At 30.6% G+C, this 22390-nt stretch overlaps 1 protein-coding gene across 1 annotated transcript; it reads right to left on the reverse strand.

The window, feature by feature from the left end:
• Window positions 1–428: 428 nt before the first annotated feature.
• On the reverse strand, window positions 429–3889 carry LOC120085211 (DCD (Development and Cell Death) domain protein). The gene is made up of 6 exons (XM_039041106.2): window positions 3760–3889; window positions 2062–2675; window positions 1663–1763; window positions 1185–1268; window positions 979–1089; window positions 429–853 (listed from the first exon to the last, which is right to left on the reverse strand). Exons 2-6 carry the CDS (start codon window positions 2630–2632, stop codon window positions 806–808), a joined length of 915 nt encoding a protein of 304 aa, XP_038897034.1. The 5' UTR covers window positions 2633–2675; window positions 3760–3889; the 3' UTR covers window positions 429–805.
• Between the last annotated feature and the right edge of the window lie 18501 nt (window positions 3890–22390).

A 22390-nucleotide genomic window follows, 5' to 3' on the forward strand; every position in this document is an offset into this window, starting at 1 on the left:
TCGGTTTGTAGATCATCCACCACAGATGCATTCTTCTCTTTTTTCTGATTTTCACGTTCCTTACCATTGTTTATTTTACTCGTAAGCAGAGAAAATACCTTATTAATCCTAACTATAAAAAATATTCAATTGAAACTTGAATGTCAATGAATCAATCATTAGTAATATTGCACAAATAAATCTAAATCAAGAGTCATTCTTGCCCACCCTATGTGTGGGACTCCCGTAGGCATTTTCAACTATTATGACTATTAATCACTAACCATAATAATCAGTTCAGCCATCTAAATGCACCGAGTTTTCTTCAAATTTAAGCCGAACTTCAAATTATAAAAACTAAAAACTAAAAACAACAATTCAATGTCCAAATCTCTTCATCTTTCATTAGTAACTTCTTTTTGTTCCCCCCCCCCCCCTCAAACCAAATATAAGACGATAAAAGTGCCTATTGTGTAGCACCAATTCATAAAATAGTCTTTCAATAAAAAGAAACACACGAGCCTTAAATATGGCTGCATTTTTTTTCATCCATATATATGGCTTCTATCATTCACTATTACATTATCTACTCACCTTGTCTGATGATACAATACAACAATACAAGAAGAAGATACAAATTTTTTTTCCCTTACTTATTTCGGCTTAAGCCTCCACTCACCAAACTCACTACTCTCTCTGCTTGATCAGACTATCCCAAGCTTGCGCTCTTTGGAAAGTCTGTGTCTTAGCCTTAGCGGACAGAAACCATTGAGCCCTCTTCATTTGCCATTTTCTGTGATGCATAAGCTTGTCATTGTTGATTAACTTATGATGCTGAACCCGCCTGCTCACACAGGTCTAGAAGATCCAATGTCTGCACCACCACCAAACAAAACTTATACAGAATAAGTATTTGAAACATACAAGGGGAGGGGGAAAGAAAGTTAAATGGAGAGAACGGAGAAGACGACACGATTGGAGGGGGGAATGTTGCAGTACCTCTGGGATTGATAATTCAAGACGGAATTTTGGACCATCATAGTGGTGCAAGACTGGCCTGAAGGAATCTTCTTCTAGTGCCCTGCAGAGTTTTCTAATGCGGATCCTTACCTATTAATTTGGGAAAAAGAGAGACTTCTATTAGCAAATTATTGGCCTCCTGAACAGCTGGTCGAGAAAATGGAATACTGCAGATGAGACACTACCTGAGCTGGAAACCTGGATTCACCTTTACATTTCTTGTCTTCCCAAGCAGTTGGATCGATGTTGGAGCCCCCAAAACTTGCTGCCTGCAGTAGCCAATCGTGAAACAAAATAAGTAGCAGAATTCAAATCCAGTTACCAAACAACTACTCCCAAAAAGAACGAACTTCAATCAATATTTCACTTTTCCCTTGTATGAGTTTCAATGTCCAAAAATATTAACAATTAAAGATTCTTCAGTAACAAATAATATATAACATCTACTATCTTATTGGCATGGCATTAATGATACTGTAAATATAAGAAATAAAAAGAGAAACTTCGAACTGAGCCATTTTGACATGATCGTATCAGACATGTCATAATGGCTATTGGTATGTTCTTTATCAGTAATCACACATAATTGTAAACACAGATATAGTATACAATAACAAGATGTTTGACTTGATGTAAGAAACTGGAAAAGTAAAGATAACAGACCTCAAAAATGCCATGTAACTGATGGGTGGTGTAGTTATAGAGAAACAGAGGCAAGCCCGGAGTTATTGCACGCACTGAATCCCGATATCTTGGTGGCAAACCTGCAAAACACACAAAGAATAAAGCATATGAGATTGTGCCGCAAACTATTTCCCATAACCTAGCCACAGCTATTACAGGTTTGATTTTTTGAATATAAAGTTCTAATCATTCATTTTGATTTAATGAGTGAAACGTGATAAAATTCTTCCAAGCAAATTAGTTCAGAAATTCCAACCTTTCATCTTCATAATCACACAGTAAACAAAATGAAAATAGGAGATATGCAGCATAATAAGAGTTGCTCCTTCATTCTGTTTCCAATGTTAGAAAAAATAAACAGGGGAAAAGCACAATTACCAAAAAGTTGTCTCTTTAAATCTTCCTGCATGGTATCATTGTTACAGACAAAGATGTATCCACCAAGCACTTCATTTCTGGGCAGTGTCTCTGTTGCTGGCAATGTCTTGAATCTTTTGTCAATTGCATTGATGGAGTTCGCATTTTCGCCAACGTTATTGTTGGTACTGCTGTAATTGGTAAGATCTTTGTTGACATAGTCATTGCCACTGTACTTGGTACCGGGCAGATTTCCAGCAACATTTGTATTGTTTTTGCCATAAACTGCACTCATGTTGTAAATTCCATTCCTTAATGAACTTTTGTTAACAGGGTCGGTCATTTTTGAATCCAAGCTCAACATGTTAAAGTTGAAGCTTTCAAATTTGTTATCTTCCTGAAAACCAAACTTTTCCCTTGGCCGTGCATCAAGAGCGCTCTTTGAAAAATCAAGGTTATTGAGGCGCTCCCCCTTTGATCTTGTCTGCTCAGCCAGTTTAGATGCAGCCCATAACCATTTATGATCCTCAGAGACTTTCGTCTGACCTCGCAGCTCATCGCCCAATTGCCAAAAGCTATATGAACCATCCATCTTGCAGTACTTGATTGTGATCCCGATAAACGAACAAAGATCCCTTTACACATAATGAGGAAAACAAAAATAAGTCAAATCTAATCAGCCACAGAGAGAGAGAGAGAGATGAGTAAAAATATCTGAACGATTAAATAATTAAATACTAACTCATATTGAAACAATGATTATAACAACAACCTAGTGGCAGCAGTACTGAGGTGTAGAACCACTAATTATCTTCTTCTTCTTTTTTTTTTTTTTTTTTTTTTTTTTTGGGGGGGGGGGGATGAACAAGATGAGTTTGGTTATTAGAGGGGAACAAACGAAGGCAATGGATCCATTTCTCAAAACCAATCCTTGAGAAGCAAAATGAATCCCAACTGAAACTTCGTAGCTACATCAAACACAAGTGAGACATGGAAAACTCCCATTGCACTAATTAACAACCTAGTATAAACCAGAAAACAACTCTCAAGAGTTCATTTCCAGAACAGAATATCATCCCCAACAAAAGGCAGAAATTTCAATGATAAACATGCAGCTGAAAACAGTTCTAGAAACACCATTTGAAGGTACCCAGATCAAAACCACTCTATTTCAGCCAAACGAAATAAAAATAATAAATATAAAAAACATCTAAAATAACCAAAGGGAAAAAAAGAAAACCCATCTCCAATTCACAATTCAAAACAAAGTCAAACATGACCTCAAGTAGACATAGGAACATTTCATTCCTCGTATCAAAACATTTCTCATTCCTTTACACAATTCCAGATTCCCTTCAAACAAAAAACACAGTCAAGAAATACGAAATCCCCTTCCATGCAATACACAACTCTAAATCTGGGAATTAAGAATTCACCACAAATACAACGTAGCTTCCAAAGACAAACCCACAACATACAAACGTCAGAGTTCAAAAGATAAACAAACAAACAAGACCCAGAACACACACACACAAAAAGGAAAAAAAAAAAAAAACGAGATCGGGAAATGACAATTAAGAGATGATTGAATGCGAAATTAACACAGGTGGAGTTAAAGAGTAAGGGAAAATCACGGAGTAAGAACAGATAAGGAAAGAACTTGGAAAATTAATCCGAAACAAAAAGAAAGGCGAGAAATTCGTGGAATTGAAGACTTACCTCAGAGTAAAGAAGCCCTAGATTTAGGGATCCAGAATTGTGAGTGAGAGAGAAAGAGGGGCTTTATATCTGCTTGGCTGAGAAGCCGAGCGACAAGGGAAGACAGAGGAGTAAAGAGGCAAGATCTTTTGGGTTTTTAAAGAACGCTATGACCTAATTGACCTCCTACAGTTTTATTAATTACAATCTTTGCCACTACGTTCAATTTTTTTGAATTTCAATTTAAATTTTGAAATCGAAAACCACCCATTTTTTAAGGTTAAATTAAAAAGTTTATCCTCAAAACTTTCAAAAATATTTGGTATGCTTCTCAAATAGTCCTCTTTGTGTGTTTTCTTTGAAAATAATCATTTGTAACCAAATCTAACTCTTATTTATGGAAGCACACCACCACAACTAAATCAAGGGTATAGCTTTGATACTACTAGTTACGAACAATAAAATTTTACATATTGACCTAAATTTATTTTTTAGACATACATAATCACCACCTTACATTGTTTTAGTTAACGTAGAACTTTAGTCGCATTTTCTAGTAAATGGATAGTTGTTTGTTCAAAAATTTGAATTGTCTGAGTAATCATAATGGATTATTGGATTAAGATAATTCAATTTAAAATTTAATGGATAAAATTTGGAAGTGTTATCGTGTTGTCCGACGATGTCTGAATTCCTTCTTGATGAATTTGGTTTGAATTATTGAGAAAAGTTGGAAATCAATCATGGGTCAAGCTATATTTAGATAAGTTCTCTTGGAGACATGAGTTTTACATTTGGTTTAAGCCCTACAAATCTAAGTTAATTCCAATTCATATCAGGGGTTGATTCAAGAAGACTTTTTATTCAAGATAAAAAGGAATTTGGTTGCTTTCAACGTTTGGGCTTATTCTCAAGGCAAGTGGCTCTATTACTAGAACACCCTCAAGCCAGACGCCTAGTTAAAGATGATGAGATTTTGTTGGTTAAGTTGTAAAAGCATGTTAAGGGATGAATGAGATATGTTGTTATGTTTTGTGTGGCTAAAAAGATTGTCATTAGCATGCTTAATTTTATGAGCAATTTCTATTTGTTATGACGACAATATGATTCATGATAGGAATGAATATTATGAAAATGACTAAACTAGTCGATATGTAAGATTTATAGTGTGGGACCATTGATGATATGAATGTTGCATGTTAATTAGGTAGTGATAATCTACCCTTCTATCACATCCATGTTATAGCTCCCATGGACTGACAGGTTCATCATGTTACAGCTCCTTGGACCGACAACTTAACTACCATGTTATAGCTCCATGGACTGACGGATTCACCACCATGTTATGATATTGTGAGACTACAAGTTCACTTCCATGTTATGATGTCGTGAACCAATGGATTCATTTTCATGTATGATATTGTGGATCGATAAGTTCATTTCCACGTTATGACAGTGCGCGTTTAAGCCACTAGACATGCGTGATAGGACGGGACAGATTATCCACTTACATGGCCATCTAGAAACAATTAGAGTATGCATGTCCCACTGATCTCAAAGCACTCACTATATGTGATTACATAGTTTGATCCCAGTAATGGGGCCACTTACTAAATTATTTTATACTCATCCTTTATTTTGTTAGGTTTTTCAGGTAAGAGCAAGGAAAAACTGACAAATGACAAGAAGATTATATGATTGTGCCAATGGGACTAGCCAGACTTCCATACATATTTTCATGTATTTTGTCGGTAGTTAAATGTTTAGAGTCTTTAATTTTTTTTTCCTAGTTTTAAACTTATGTTTTAGGGGATCCCAAACTAAGATTTTAAGTTAATTGAATTTTCACTCTATGAAAGTTATTTACGTAGTAAAGTTGGTTTATTTTAGCATAGTTTGTAAATAGTTTACTTCAAAATTTTTGCATGCATGAGAAACATTGAAGCAATAGAGTGAGGCCCATCCCAAATGAGATGAGCCTTTTGATACTTTTCAAAATGGGGTCCTAAAATATTTTATAACAAAGACAAAATTCTATAATATCAAATTTCATCAAATTATACGATTGTTTTTTACAAAAGAAAAATAATAATAACTCAATAAGCTTATGAGCTTATTATCCTAGGTCAGAACAAGTTGATTGGATCCCCTTTTTTCAAGTCTCCGTGTCCTTCCCATGTGGAGATATGGGGGCGAAAGAATTCCAAAAATACCGGTTCTCTACCTACACAAGAATATTGTTAATAAAACTCCAAAATGGCTTTTTTTTTATGAAACTAAAAAATGTCACCAAATAACTATATAACAATGATATTTTATTTAAAAAGTGTCATCATTTAAACTCTTGTGAAGAAAAATGGCCAATCAACTTGTTCACATATTACTAGTTAAGTATAATATAATTGAAGAAAGGTTGAAACTAGAATGGGATAAATAAGTTTTTTTTTTTTAATATGATAAGAGAGAAGATTAAAAGGTTTAATATTTAGTTTAGTCATGGAAATTGACAAAAGAAGGAATTGGAAGAGTTTTTCTTGATTGAAGAGGAGAGAAAAATGAAAGGTGAAGAATTGACGAAGAAAGAAAAGTTTGGTCAACTTCTATACATTCACAAGCACGCACACATTATTGAAGAAGTTTTCTTTTCTTTTCTTTCTTTCTTTCTTTCTTTCTTTCTTTCTTTTTTTTTTTTGGTTAAGAACTTTTTTTCAATTTAGAACCTCTAAATTTTGAGTCCTTATGATGGGTCGAAGATCACAGGATGTTATCATAAAACTGTTTAAGTACTTTTACACTTTGTTGGATGTATGAGAAAGAAATCATAAAATTTTACTAATTTGTATCCAATAAGTGAATGAGGGAATTTTTTTTAAAAAAAAATAATGTAATTCAAAAACAAAATACAAAAATAGGGTAGCTTCCAAACTAATTCTAGACATAGGGTAGATAAATCGCATACACCGTTCACGTTTTGACTAATTGCTGCAAATCACAAAAATTACTGAAATTTTCTCCCTTTTTCATATTTTGTAAAATCTTTATCCCGTTTTTACGGCATCTCTTTCTTCTCCCATTTATGTCACCGGCCACCGCTGCTAGTAGAAAGAAGAGATTGAGGTTGTGAAAAGTGGAGGGTTTGTTTTTTTTAATAAGAAAAAAAAACTCTTTTTAAGGGAATATCCATCCATTTGATGACAAAAACTATAATAAATAGTTGTTTGGAGCGTAGAGTTGAAATAAGATGTATGAAAAAGCGAAATCAAAACTTTTGATTCTAGCTAATTTTCTTCCGATGAATTTCATTATCATCTTCTTCTTTTTCTTCTTCTTCTATTTTTACTATGTCGTGATTTTTTAGTTAAATCTCCCTCATCATCGTAACAACCAATGAAATGTCCCCACATTTCTTCAACAATTTCATTTTTATTTCCTCTAAATTTGGAGTATCATCAAAAAAACAAGTCTCTATTTGTTATTAATTTTTGCTGGAAAATGTTCCATTTTTTTTTTTCATTTTATGGTATTTTTTATTATATGTTACATACTTTTCATCTAAATATTCTTAACACTCATTTGAGATGTGAATTCAATTAAATAAAAATATTTTTTTACAAATTTTTACGTATAAATATTGCACTTAATATAGACAAAATAATATTTTTTATATAATCAACAACCTTACAACATACTTTAACAGAACCGTACAACATACTTTAAAAGTCATCAGTCTTATAATAGCGGACATGGTTGTTGAAGTTGATTATCGAATATGATTTTTGTTGGATTGTAGTCAGAGATAGTTGTCGTAGCCTAAAGTTGGTTGCATGAATGTGTATTGGAGTTAGTTGTTGAAGTTTGTCACTAGAGGTGGTTTTCGAATCTCGAAGTTGGTCGGACGAAAGTGGTCGTCAAAATTGATCATCGAAGATGATTTTCACTGGAGATTGTAGTCGAAGGTGATTGTCGGAGTCCGAAATTAGTCGCATGCAGGGGGTGTTAGAGTTGGTTGTCGGAGTTTGTCGTCAAAGGTGGTTGTCAAAGCTCCAAGTTGGTCGTCGGAGTTGCTCGCTCAAAGGTGATCATTGAAAGTGATTTTCATTGGAGTTGTTCATCAAAGTTTGTTGTTGGAGCCAATCGAGCATCAAAGTTAGTAGCGTGAAGGTGGTCGTCAGAGTTGGGTCACCGGAGGTGGTTGTCGAATGCCATAATTGATTATCAGAGTTGGTCGTACAAAGGTTGTCGAAGCTCGGAGTTGGTCACCAAAACTGTCATCATAGGTGGTTGTCGAAGTTCGGATATCGTCGTCAAAAATTGTCATCGGAGGTGGTTGTCGGAGCTCGAAGTTGGTCTTCGGAGTTGTCATTGGAAATGGTTTTCGGAATCTGAGGTCAGTTCTTGAAATGTGACAATTATTGATGGGTAGAACCATTAAAAATATGAGAAGAAGGAAAAGTTGAGGTGAGTTGGGGTGAGAATAAAGCAAGCAACAAACTTGCTGCAAAGTTTCTTCTAAAACACAATTATTTATGACGCTCTACAAAACAAAGATCAATTAGAAATTGGAGATGAACTTTATTATGGAAGATTATTTAATGTGGCAGTTTCATTCTAAATTCCAAATATATTATATAATTATTAGTTTCCCTCTACTACATATACGGGTACTAAATTGTCGATTATATTGTACCAAACAATAATTTGTTGTTGATATTTGCCATAATTGATTAGAGAGTTATCTTAAGTATGTCATTTTTTAGTTCAATGATTATTGAGAGGGAGATCAAAGTATCTTTGAAATAGTAATGAGTATATACTTATTAAACACTTAAACATTGTTGGCAGTTTAGAATATGCTAGAAAGGATGAGAATATTCAATACAAATATGTTGTAGATAGGTTTGAATGTTTCTTAATCACTGATGTTGGTTTTATACATGGTTTTTAGTTTTTAAATAATTGTTGTTGTTCATTTACTATTTGATTTTTTTATTTGTGGTTTTCAAAAATTAAGTTTATGAATACTATTCTTATCTATAAATTTGTCTATATTTTATTATCAACTTTCATCAATACTATCACAAATAAATTCTTAAAAACTAAACTTATTTTGTTTTTAGAATTTCAATAATAATTTAATATTTCAAAGATGAAAACGTAATTGAAAAATGACGAAAAAATAAACATAATTTTTAAAACAAAACTTAGTAAAAGGAATGAAAGGACCAACATGAGCCAAGATAAACAGAAATCAAGCAATAAAATAATTGTTTGGACCCACAACGAGAATGACCAAATTCAACTTTAAAATCTTTATGCAATTTAAACCTATTTAAAAATAAAAAGAAAAAAAATCAAACCATTTTTTTTAAAAAAAAAAGATTTACTGAATCCTAAGGTGTTTGGTAGATTTATTTTTCAATACCATTTTTGAATTGTGTGACTGACAATAGAATTAAGTTATGCTCTATGTGCTTTCTGATTTGAAGTTTGAAAGTTGAATAATGCATAATTCTACTAAAAATGAAGATAAGTTTTAGTAAATAAGAATTACATGTTATAATTAAATTCATTAACTTCTTTTGTGTGTGTGTGTATATATATATATATATATTATGGGATAAATTACATTATGTTTTTAGGAGTAAATGATAGAATGCTGTAAAATAATAGTTATGCAAAATTTATGTTATATGTTCACAAATTATTTAAATTAATTTATAATTTACTAAAAGAATAATATAATCGTTTATAATTGTCCCGTTTTAAGAATAAACTAATATACATCGTTTGTAATTTGAGATTTGATTTTATCTTGGATTATTTGATATCAAATACATATTTATACTAATTCAACTATGCTCATAATGACAAATTTGATTTAATTATGATAACAAAACAATCTACCTAAATACTAGAATATAATTTGCAATATTCTTATAAAAAAATGAATATAATCAACAGTGTAAGGGTTGTATCAATTAAAAGTCATGAAGTAATAATTATATCAAATTAAACAATAAACTTTAGTTAATATTATATCCTCCATTATGTTTTGTTTAGATAAATATTTGGTGAAAAATATAATTATATCAATTAAATCTCTACATTTTTATAAATAAATAGATTTAGACTTTCAATAATTATTTTATTCGAAAATAGTCTATGCATAAATTCTAAGAGTTCGTTTTGTTATCAAATTTTTGAAGAAGTCTACGCTCATGTAAGAATTGATGCATTGACAACTTTTAAATGCAGTGTTAATCAATGATCTAAATTGATTCATTTACGACCATTAATGATTTGAAAAAATTACAAGTTTCACACGATATTTTTTAAACTAAATATGAAGGAGTGAGTAAATTGATTCACTTGTGACAGCTCAAAGTTCAAATTAGTACAATTATTACTTGAAAAATACTTGGGTGCATCCCAAGTTGCATCTATTTTATTGTAGGCCACCAAAATATTCAATCATAAGTTGCCATGTGACAATTTTTCTTTTTTTAAATAACGATTTGTATATTGTTTTCCCTTTTTTTCTTGAAGGGGATGCACGATTAGACCAAAAAACTACCCTTATTAGTTTCAATAAAATACTTAAGTGCATTCTAGCCACACATATCTTTGTGCATCTTACCAAATTATCCAATCATAATTTGACATATTACAGTTTTTTGTTATTTTTTAAAAACATTTTAATTCATTTTTTATATGTGTAATGAGAATAGATGCATAAAGTTGCATTTTGAGATGCACTTAAATATTATTCTAATGGTTTAAATTATGGCTACTTGCACAGATAGCCACGAGTCCATAAATATTAGAATTCATAAAACAAGGGAAAAATAATTGCATATATAGAACAAAAAAATGAAAAAAGATTTAAAAAAAAAAACCATGCCTAGCAACGTGCGCTTCTTCCAAGTTTTCTCAAATTGAAAGTTATCATTAATAGCAACTGTAACTCTTATAGTTGCTATCAGTGCTATATTTCAATTTGAGAAATTTGCTATTAGTTGCTTCACTAACAATTGCTATCAGTGATGTTGCTGTCTGATAATTGTTATCAATGAATATTACTGATAGTTATTATAGGTGATAAGTGAATATCACCGATAGTTGCTATTAATGATTACTTTCAATTTAAAAAATATGCTATTAGATGCTATCACCGAAAGTTGCTATAAGTGATATTCACTTATAACAACTATCAATGATATTCACGGATAGCAGGATCACTGATAACAATTATTAGTGATAGTAACTGATAGCACATTTCCCAAATTGAAAGTTATCGCTGACAACAATTATAAGTGTTAGGAACTGATAGCAGTTATCACTATTCTATCAGTTGTTATCAACGATAGTTGCTATCAGTTGCTATCATTGATAACTACTATCAGTGATATCTTTGAATTTGCGAAATATCACGAAAGTAAAACCCTTGAGTCTCTCCAATCTAAACCCTAAAACCCATCTCCTCTGTTAAAAGAAAGTTTCAACTCTGATTCGCTACCAGTTTAGCGACTTCCCACTTGTTTAAATCTACAACCTCTGTTCAATGACTAACCCAACTTCGCACCACCCAAATTTGTTTGGGAAGAAAAATGAAGTTGAAGAAGATTGGAATTTGCAAACCTGAGAGTAGTGGAGCTCCAACAATGGTGAATTTATTTCTAGTGCATTATTTCAAAGCTTTTCTCTTCTACGTCTATGGACGTTGAAGGTTTTTTAGTTTTGCTTTATCGATTTTATGCCAGAAAACAGTCTACAGCTTTGATGAATCTTCCATTGAAGGACATGATGAAGAGGTGATAAGAAGAATCATTAAAGACAGTCGCGAGAAGATCGTGCACTAAAGGTAGAATTGGAATTTCCAAAAAATTTACTACTTGATCGGTGAAAGTATTCCGTATTTGCAAATATTCTAACCATGTACTATATTTTCAAATTGTTTTTCTAATTCTATTATCTGATACAAATTTCGTTTAAATTAATATAACTTTCAAAGTTCATAAGTATAAATGGATATTTTTACAAAAATCTAAATTGTAATTTGTAAAAAGTCTTTATCTTATATTCAAAGCCTAACATTTCAAAATCTCTCTAAGGACTGTAATTTGCAGAGAAATATGAGGGCAAAATTGTAAAATGAATTAATTTAAATGGAAGAAATAATAAATAGAGAAACTATATAAAATTAGCTGGCAAATCGCCTTGGGTACGATATAAGGTCCATATCCATTGTTTCGCGAACAAACTATAACGACATGTGTGTGTTTACATCATACATCATACATCTATGGTACAGTTTTAAATTACAAAATACCTTGCAATATCATTTTTGTCTCTTTTTTTCTTTTTCTTTAAAAACATCAAATTTGGTAAAATAATAATACTGAATTACAAGTTTACTTCTTAAATTATTAAAATTTGTGCCCAACGGTATTTGAACTTTAAAAAACAATGTCTAATCAATTGTTGAATTCTAAAATATTTTGTCTAATATATGGATATAGATTTACTATTATCTTGTGTCTAATAAGCCATTGAATTTTTTATTTTATATATAATTGAACTTCGACTTATTGAATTTTTTAAATATTTCAACTCATTGTCACAAAATTGAAAGTTCAATGTTCGGTGCTCACTAATTGATTCAATAATTATATATAAAAAAAACAAATATATCAACAACCTATTATACACAATTTTGAAAGTTTATGGACATATTTGACATTTTAAAAGTTAAAGCCCATATTGATAATCCTTTTGTTTTTGTTTTTTTTTTTTTATTGTTTTATTCTTGAAAATTAAGCTTATTTACTCCCTATTCTTTTTAAGGTGATTTGTATGTTTCTAGGTGATTTGCATGTTTCTAGAATACAATGGTTGAATTATTAGCCAAATCCAAAAGCAAAAAAACAAAAAACTAACTTTTTAGTTTTCAAAACTTAACTTGGTTTTTTTAAAACAATTGGTAAAAAGTAGATAACAAGGGAATAAATTTAGAGGTGAGAGTAGTGTCTATAGCTTAATTTTTAAAAATAAAAAACAAAAAACTAAATGGTTACTAAAAGGTGCTTAAATGTTTTATTAAATACAAAGTTAAAAGTAATAATCTATTAAGTACTTTTCAAAGTAACCGACCTATTAGACACTTCCATGAACGCAAAACTTGTAATTTAACCTATAATAATAACTTAAGATAAATACTTTTTTGGTTCCTAAGTTTTGAGTCTAGTTTTTATTTGACCTCTAACTTTCAAAATGTCATTCATTCGAGTCTCATTTGATAATTATTCGTTTATTGTTTTTGTTGTATACTTTTTACGATATTTACAAAAACCAAACCAAGTTTTGGAAACTAAAAAAAAGTAGTTTTTTGTTTTTGAAATTTGGTTAAGAATTCAAAACTTTTACATAAGAAATATGTAAAATCATAATAAAAATTTGAGGAAAAATATGTTTAATTTTAAAAAAATCAAATAGTTATCAAACGCAACATTAGTCATTAAGTTTTAAGTTTGATTTCAATTCCATCTCTAAGTTTTAAAATGTTACAATTTTACTCTTGAGTTTTGAGTTTTATTTCAATTTAGCCCCTAAGTTTTAACATTTATACTTTTTAACCTAGATTTTTCACTAAATACTCTCGGTTACAATCTTTAGTGATTATGTCTATTAATTAATTTAAAAGAATTGAATTACAATTAATTAAGCGTCATTAGTTTTTCAACACTAGTAAAGTTTGTTTTAAAATTTGACTTTTTAATTATTTTTAGTTAATTAATAGACATTAAGCCCAACGACTGAAACTGAGTAGTAAAAAATTAGAGTTAAAAGTGAAAATTTTGAAATATAATCAAAAAGAAAAAAAGAGAGAGAGAGAGATTCAAATCTTAAAACTAAAATTGTAACTTTTTGAACCTTAGGGATTAAATGAAATCAAACTCAAAATTTAATGACTAAAAGAGTAACATTCTAAAACCTATGAATCAAATGAAAACTAGACCTAAGACCTATGGACTAAAATATATTTTTTCCCTAGTAATCTTAACTAAAAAAACAATAAATGAGAATATCTTTTCAAAATGGTTAACACAACTTTAACCCCTATACTTTAAGTTTATCCAATTTTAGTTCATGTACTTTCAATAAATCATAAATTTAACATTGTTTATTGTTGATTTTCTTAACCAAAAAAAAAAGAAAAAAACTTTTGTTATTTGTCATAGCCTTTTTACTATAAAATTATTCAAATATTGTATTCCATGACATGAAAATTATTATAATTATTTTAGCGGTAAAAAACAACTTTGAATGACTAAATTTAATGATTTATTGAAATTTATTGACTGAAATTGAATAATTAAAAATATCTACTAAAATTGAAAAGTGTAAAGACCAACATGTTATTTTAATGTTTTAAAATTTATAGAGCAAAATCTCATAGATACCATTTTTTTTTTAAAGAAAAGTTAATTAGAAAAAAAAAATATTGAAGACATAAAGTATTGATTAGAAAAAAAAAAGTCACATTTAAAAAAGAAAAATAGAAGACCAAAATAATATTTTAAAAATATCACTAATGGTAACGTAATATTAATAATTAAAAACTTATGAAAACAAACTCAACCTTTTTGGGTGGAATGGTTTTTCATTTTCTTTTAATTTAAATAAATTAAATATTTTACATTATTTCTTTTTAGAAAAATGTCCATCGTGAAAATTATTGAAATAGACCGGCTTTCCCCATTTGAGACGACAATATTTTTGAATATGTTAAGAGAGACATTTTATTTAAAAAAAAAAGAAAAGAAAAGAAAAAAAGTTGAGAGGGACAATTTAGAATAGTTTACCGTTCTAAATTTCCAATAAGTTTTTTTTTTTTTTTTTAAGTACAAATTTCTAATAAGTTAAATCCTAGAAATATAGAATTTTGGGTCGCTTAGTTTACTTTATAGTTGTCCATAGATTAAGAACATTATGGATAAAAGTTATATATTTATTCCATTACCATGACATTCTTATAGAATTTCAGTAAATTAATTAACTAAACTTTAGTTTAAAATCAGAGCATTGATTTTTTTTTTTCTTTTGAAAATATATGGAGTGAGGAAATTAAATCTCTAACTTCAAAGTTGGTAGTATAAATTTAATGCCAATTAATTGAGTTTTCCTCATCTTACCATTATGAAAATTTAATTAATTAATAATCAACTAAGCATTTTAATTCAATAATCAATAACAAGTATTTCTAAAATTAGTAATTTTAATTTATTTTAATGTAGTTTTTTAAATTATGACTAAATTTTGCATATACTAATCAACTTAAATTTATTACTAGTAAAATAATATAAAATAACATCAAGTACATAAAAGAATTTAAAAAATGTATTAAAAAAATAGTTAAAGACGCACATTGAGCAAATGAATATTAGATAGAAAAAAACAAGGTAGAAATGATCCAAAAAAGAATTTGATGAATATCCATGTACTAAAAACATTTTAAATATTACGAAATCAAAATTACTAAAATGTACACCGTAAATATTTATGGACCCAAATTGAACACGTGACAGAGCAACATAAAATTGACTTTCTAAAGTCCAATGAATAAATAGTAATAAATAAAAGAAAAATTATTTTAAATGACGAAATTGCTGAAATATTTTACAAATAATAATAATCTATTGTGGACTATCATGATAGATAGTAAAATTTTATTATATTTATAAATATTTTGATTCATTTTTCTATATGTAAAAACATGTGTATATAAAATTATAAATACAAAATCTACAATGTAATCTCAATTTTTGTAACCATATTGTTAAAAGAAAATACTTCACATAAAAAATTATTTGTATGATTAGTTTTTGAAATAAATATGTGTAAGTAGGAATTCCAACCTCTAATATTCTAATCAATGATAAATATTTTAATTAGTCGTTAATGTTATTAATATATTTAAATAAGTCATAAAATGGAGAGCATGTGTGAGAGAGAGGGAGAGAAAAAAAAAAAAAAAGAATGTATTTAAGAAATGCATTTTGCATTAAATCATCATCCTCTACATACAATCATTCATATTCCTTTCCTTTCTTTTGCTTTTCCTCTTTAATTATGATTTAGAAAATTCTATTATGTCTAGTGAGTTACCAGCAATTTTTCATCAAGCCACATGTCATTAATATATATGCTTATTATTGTAATTATTAATTTAATTTAAGCACATGGGTGGCTTTTTCTTTTTGCATTATTTTTATACATAAAAACAATAAGAGTTGGTGAATGCTTTGATTGGTTGCCTTGCCTTTGTTCTTGTATTGTTCTTCTGGATGAATTACTTCATTGTTTTTTTTATAATCAATATTTGTTTGTTTTGATTTGGAAGATTCAAATTATATTTGCATAAAATAATCAAGTTAGGATGATATTAGACATTTATTAAATTCTTATTGTTATTTGCAAGTTGGAAAAGTAGATGTAGATGACAGTGAGGTTATATCTATAAATAACATAAATTTATAAAGTTTTTTTTTTTTTTCCGGATATTTTGATAAAAGTCACAATACTAAGGACATCATTAGGAAAAAGAAACCGTAAAGACGACGATAAGTAGAGAATGGATGAGGATGTGAATATATTTCTTTTGATTAAATTATTTGGTTTTGACTTTAAAAGATGTATAATAAGTCATATAATTTTTAATTTGTATCTAGTATGTAGAGTCATTGAATTTTAAAAATATATAAAAGATATTTTTATCTTTCAATTTTATGTTTAATAGGTTCTTTGACATAATCGAAAATTTAAAAACTAATTGATCTATCTAAAATACAGTTAATTTATGTCTAATAAGAGGTTAATCTTTCGATCTCATGTTTAGTAGATCCGTGTATTTTAAAAAATATTAGATAAGTTAATGATATCTATTTGACACAAAATTAAAAGTTTATTACTTATTTGATACTTTTTCAAATTCAAGAATCCACTAAAAAAAAAGTTAGAAGATAAGATTAGAAACTTTCAAAGTATTGGACTAGATAAACCTAAACTCAGAAGTTTGTTTTTTTCGTATTGAGCTTACTTTTGGATTATGAGAAATTGGGAAAGCTTATTGTTTTTTTTTTAAAAAAAAAGTAAATTACAATGTTTCTGTCCCTAACTTTCAAAATTGTCGATTACAACCTTGTCATATTCAACTTTCATAAATAAGAACAAAATTATTAGTTTTTTCCATAGTACAAAGAGATTAGCAAAATAAAGATAACTACGATATTATAATAAATGATCATCAAAAAGGATGATTCTCAATCAAGACTTCATTATTGGGAATTTATATTGAGATATAGATTAAATGTGGAATAATAAAATTTTCACTTCCACAAGTTAGTGCCAAAAAATGTTATCAATCATAAAATTATCAAATAATAAAGATAAAGGAAAAATAAAACGACACAAGAAATATACTAGTTTGTCCCAAATTGGAGACTACATCTAATCTTCTATAACTGCAGGTTTTACTATGATGAAGATTGCAAAAAAGTTACAAATTCGTGATACAAATCTCTTCCAAATAGTCCAATACGAAATATTTAATTCCCTAACCCACAACTTGATATTTTGGAAATTAACAATAAAAGAGAAAAAGTTGAAAACCAAGAGAATACTTACTAAATTCTCTCAAATTAATTACCGTCGCACCAATAAACACTAAAAGTCAAAACCCCCAAGCTGTCGACGGTCACAGCCAATTTTTTGAGGTGCCACATGCATTTGCCTTGATCACTTCAAAAAAAAACTTGCCGCTGTTTTTAATTTGCAGCCCTCTAAAGAAACTTCTCTCAATTAAACACACACACGTGCGCGTATATGCAGCTCTAAACGTAACACACATGGGCCAAGCTGCAACATTGAAAATTCCTTCTCCAATTTGTATGTATAACATATGTGTGTAGCTTCTTGATTGGTCTTTATGGAGTTTTTTCTCCAGAATTCCAACATTCTCTCACTTGAAGATAAAATAACGAACTTGTCTCCCATTATAATAAAACATAATATCTTGGCAATAAGACTATACTCCTACTACAACGGTTAACTCTGATCTTCTTGGCAAACTCCAAAGTTCAACATAAAACCTGTAAAATCAACAAAGTAACAAACAAGAAACCATCAGAAAATGATTGTAGCTCATTTGTGCTTGTCCTAGGTATAAGCAAGTTACGTGGAACTGTCGTCCAAACATAAGGACAGTCATATACTCCCATTTCAGCTGAGTGGTGTCAACTGACATCTTTTTCAATCCTAAACACATGTTCTTGAAGAAGATATATTTTACAAATGATTTGACTCCTTCCTTCAAACCTACTGCTAAGCTGGAGACTTTATCTTTGACCTTATCAACTGTTTTGGCCTTCCACTTTGATCCTCATCATCTAACTTTCCAATGGAGATTAGATTTATTTTTATCCTAGGCACAAACCTGACATCTCATAGTACTAACTTTTCTCCTAACTTTGTCTTCAGATTAATGTTCCCAATCCCAACGATATTGAAAACTCTTCTATTCCTCATTCTCACTAGGTCACGATTTCCTCATGTGAAAGATATGAATGGACTTCTATCTGAAGCCATGTGTTTGAAAGTTGCACTATCAATTGTCCATTCAGATGAGTGGCTATTATTTTCTATGTTACTCTCAACACAGATATAAACATCACTAATTATTTTTCCGTCAGTTTCAACCAGATTTATCGTTTATCCTTCAGTTTCAACCAAATTTACCTCTTGTTTTCTTTTCTGATCCTCTTCTAATTTCTTACACTGATTTTTGAAGTGACATTTCTTACGACAGTAAAAACACTTTATCTCCTTATTTCTATGCTTCCACTTTTTACTATTGTTACTCGACCTATCATTTTCAGAGTCTATCTTGCCTTTATCTTTAGTCATTTCTAAAGCTGAACCTATAACAAATTCTTTAGTACTGTCGTTCTTATGAATTTCTTCAGATATAACTAAATAAAGAATTCCTAAACATTTTAATGTGTTATCCCCAATCAAATCAGACATTACAGTTTTCATGGTCTCTCAACTATCAGGTAAAGACATTAATAACTGAATAACATACACCCCATCAGTAAATTATGTTCTTAACATATTTTAATTAATTAATTAAAGTGGTAATCTCATTAATATAGAAGATAACTTATATGTATTAAGACCAAACGAAAAAAAAGCAATCTTGAATCATGAGATGTTTAAAACTACTAAAACTCAAAGTAAAAGGCAACACATTTCTCCTAAAAGTAACAACGCCTATCTTTGGTACTTAAGACTAGGTCACATAAACCTCAACAGGATCAAGCAGAATGAACTTCTGAATGAATTAGAAGATGATTCATCACCACCATGCGAATCGTGTTTTGAAGGACAAATGACTAAAAGGTCTTTTAGTGGAAAAAGTTGTAGGGCTAAAGAACCCTTATAGTTAACACATTCGGATCTCTATGGTACAATTAATATAAATGCTCGAGGAGGATATAAATATTTCATCTCTTTTATAGATGATTATTCAAGGTATGGTTACTTATACTTAATGGGGCATAAGTTTGAAGCTCTTGAAAAATTGAAGAAGGTTAAGGTTGGGGTTGAAAACCTATTAGGTAAAACTATTAAAACACTTCGATCCAATTGAGGCAGAGAGTATATGGTTAGAAAATTCCAAGACTATATGATAGAAGATGGAATCTAGTCCCAACTCTCAGCTTCTGGTATACCTTAGCAAAATGGTGTTGGGATTGATGCCCTAAATCTTGTTGGGTCCTGTAGTTTGTAATTGTAATGTATAAATAATTCATTTATTTAATAAAATATGAGATGTTTTATTTGACATTTAGTAGCATTAAACCTAAAAACCAATAAACTAACATCCAAGGTTATCATCTGTAACTTAAACATATATGTAGAGATATACAAGTGGATCATGTTTGAGTGGTAATCTAAATGGTCTTTAGTAGATGAATAAGGTTGGATACCTTATCATAGTGACACACTACGAATACGACTCGCTTTGTATGTGTTACAATTATTGTAAAGTACTACAAATGATCTGATCTAGATTATTCATGTGGAGACATGTGAGCAGAGGTGTTCGATGCAAATGAGTTTGAATAAGACCGGACCACGAAATGACTAGTCTCATTATATAAACCTGTTCATAATAAAGATTTACATTCACTAGGATGACCATAGGTGACATGACCTGAATCTTGAGTGACTTGTAAACTTCTGCCTATGAAGGTGGTCCTTTTATTTGTATGGGTGAGAGTTGCCAGATCACTGACTCAATAAGCCTACCATTTTGGGAATTCATCTGATTGGGGAGCTGGGAACACAACTACATAAGACGGAATTCACTCATTCTCCAATGTTGGGATAAGTAGATAAATTGGTCTCTTAAGGGTTGATTTTGGGACATGTCCTGACCCGAGAGGGGTTTGGTCATAGTTGGACTATGACTTGTTCATTAGAGAGATCAATGGTACTTAAAGAGTTAGATATAACTATAGGGGTAAAATAGTAATTTTGACCTAGCTGTACTTACGAGCAATTTGTGTAGGTTCATCGCTGTTGGGGTAGATGGTCTAAAGTATCGTGTCCTGTAGTTTGTAAACAGTTTGTATGAAATGCTTGTGATGTATAATATATGATATTTTACTTCACTTCTTGATTTTGCTCAGTTGAATGTTTTATTTGCTTTACCACAAACCAATAAACCTAAAATCCCTAGTTATCTTTATGTACCTTAAGCATGTATGTGGTGATATACAAGTGGATCATGTCTTAAGAGATAACAAAATGGTCTGTAGTATATGGATATAGGAGGGAAACTTTATCCTGGTAACGCTACGGATGCGACTCGCTTTGTGGAATAGTTACAAGTGTTATAACTTGTCACAGATGGTCTGATCCTGATCATTCATGTAGGGGACATGCGAGCGGGGGCGTCCTATATAAAGAGTTTGTATATTACATGACCATGAAGTGTTAACGTCTCGTTATTTTAACACCGTTCATGACAGAGACTTCACTTCACTAGGATGACCATAGGTAACATGACCTCAATCTTGAGTGAGTTGGGAACTCCTGCCATTGAGGGTGGTCCTTTGATTTACATGGGTTCGAGTGGCCAGGTCACCAACTCAAATCTACCACTTTGGGAATTCGTCTAATTTGGGAAATGAGAACTCAGCTACAGAAGATGAAATCCACTTATTCCCCGAAGCAGGGGTAAGTAGATAGATAGCTCCCTTAAGGGCTGATTCCAGGGCTTGAACGATGTAGCGCCACACACCTTCTCTTGGCTTGAGAGGTGTTCACACATAGTTGGACTATGTTGTATTGTTCATTAGAGGGATCAGTGGTACTTAAGGAGTGAGATGTAACTATAGGGGTAAAACGGTAAATTGGCCCAACTATACTTACGAGCATCTATGAAGGGTCATCGTACTCATGATTGGTTATATCCGATGGACACAGAAATATATCTATGGTAAGAAGAGTTCAGCTGTTGGTCTTTAGTGGAATGCCTGACAGTTAACGGATGGTGGATCTCATGGCTAAAGAGTTTAGTCAGCTACTCACTTATCGTTGGAACTTCGAGCCATAAGTTCATAAGGTCCCCTTATTAGCTTGGATAAAGTTGAGAATTAGTTTTTGGGTTAGTTTAAAATGTTCAAATTGACAAGAGAGAGTTCGATTATATATGATATAATTTAATTGGTTAATTATATATGATATGATTGATTAAATGTATGAGATATATGATTTTGGAGGAAATTGGATATAAATATGATTTATATCAAGTAGAGAAGAAAATACTATAATAGATATATGATATCAAACTATAGGTTAAGAATATAATATAATTGTATTAATTAATTAATTAATTAGACGGTTATAAGATAATCGACCGAGCATTTCTCCGAAATCATGCGAAAGTGGGAAACTCGAATTCAGTTCTTGTAACTGAAGAATAAAATGAAAATTGTTTTCATTTTGCGATACATGAAAAGATATGTAGAAAAATTGCTCACGGTGTGAAAGTATACGATCACATAGCATTGAGAACCTATACGATAGTGCCCATATTCCTAAACGATCGCATACCTATGTACTAAATGATCGCCCGCGATTTCTAAACGATCGCTTACGTTTACTACACGATCGCTTAGCGTGTCGAGCGGACCAATGATCGCTTACCATTTGATAGACGATCACTTAGCTAAACCTACATGATCGTGTACCTTTTTCTAAACGACAAGCACCCGACTATACGATAGTCTTCTACTATCTCCCATTTGCTTGTTCGTTCAACACGATCGGTTTTCTTTTGTCTCTCTACCAATTCCATCAAAGTCCACTCTTTGGATTCTCACTCTGAGAATACCGAGGGCTTTAAGTGGTGGTGTCGTCCCCGGTTGCTGTTGGTTCGTACGCTGCCGATCGTGTAGATGACCGTGGTGCTGTTAGCCCACTGTTTGCTGGACGATAAGAAGCGTAGAGGAGTTCGCTTCCGCTGGACTGTGTTTGATTGAAGAAAGTCTTCAATTGGTACGTTTCTCTCAGTCTATTGTATTTA

This window comes from Benincasa hispida, chromosome 1 (assembly GCF_027475165.1).
Source record: "Benincasa hispida cultivar pf3 chromosome 1, pf3_genome.v1.1, whole genome shotgun sequence".
In the NCBI taxonomy this organism is placed as follows: Eukaryota; Viridiplantae; Streptophyta; class Magnoliopsida; order Cucurbitales; family Cucurbitaceae; genus Benincasa; species Benincasa hispida.

Bases quoted from the DNA above. Each gene is read 5' to 3' on its own strand.
- LOC120085211 (XM_039041106.2), bottom strand. From the start codon at position 2,632: ATGGATGGTTCATATAGCTTTTGGCAATTGGGCGATGAGCTGCGAGGT. The intron at 1,764-2,061 runs GTAATTGTGCTT...TGTGTTTTGCAG, and splicing joins TTTAAAGAGACAACTTTTTG to GTTTGCCACCAAGATATCGG. The intron at 1,269-1,662 runs GTCTGTTATCTT...TGGCTACTGCAG, and splicing joins AGTTACATGGCATTTTTGAG to GCAGCAAGTTTTGGGGGCTC.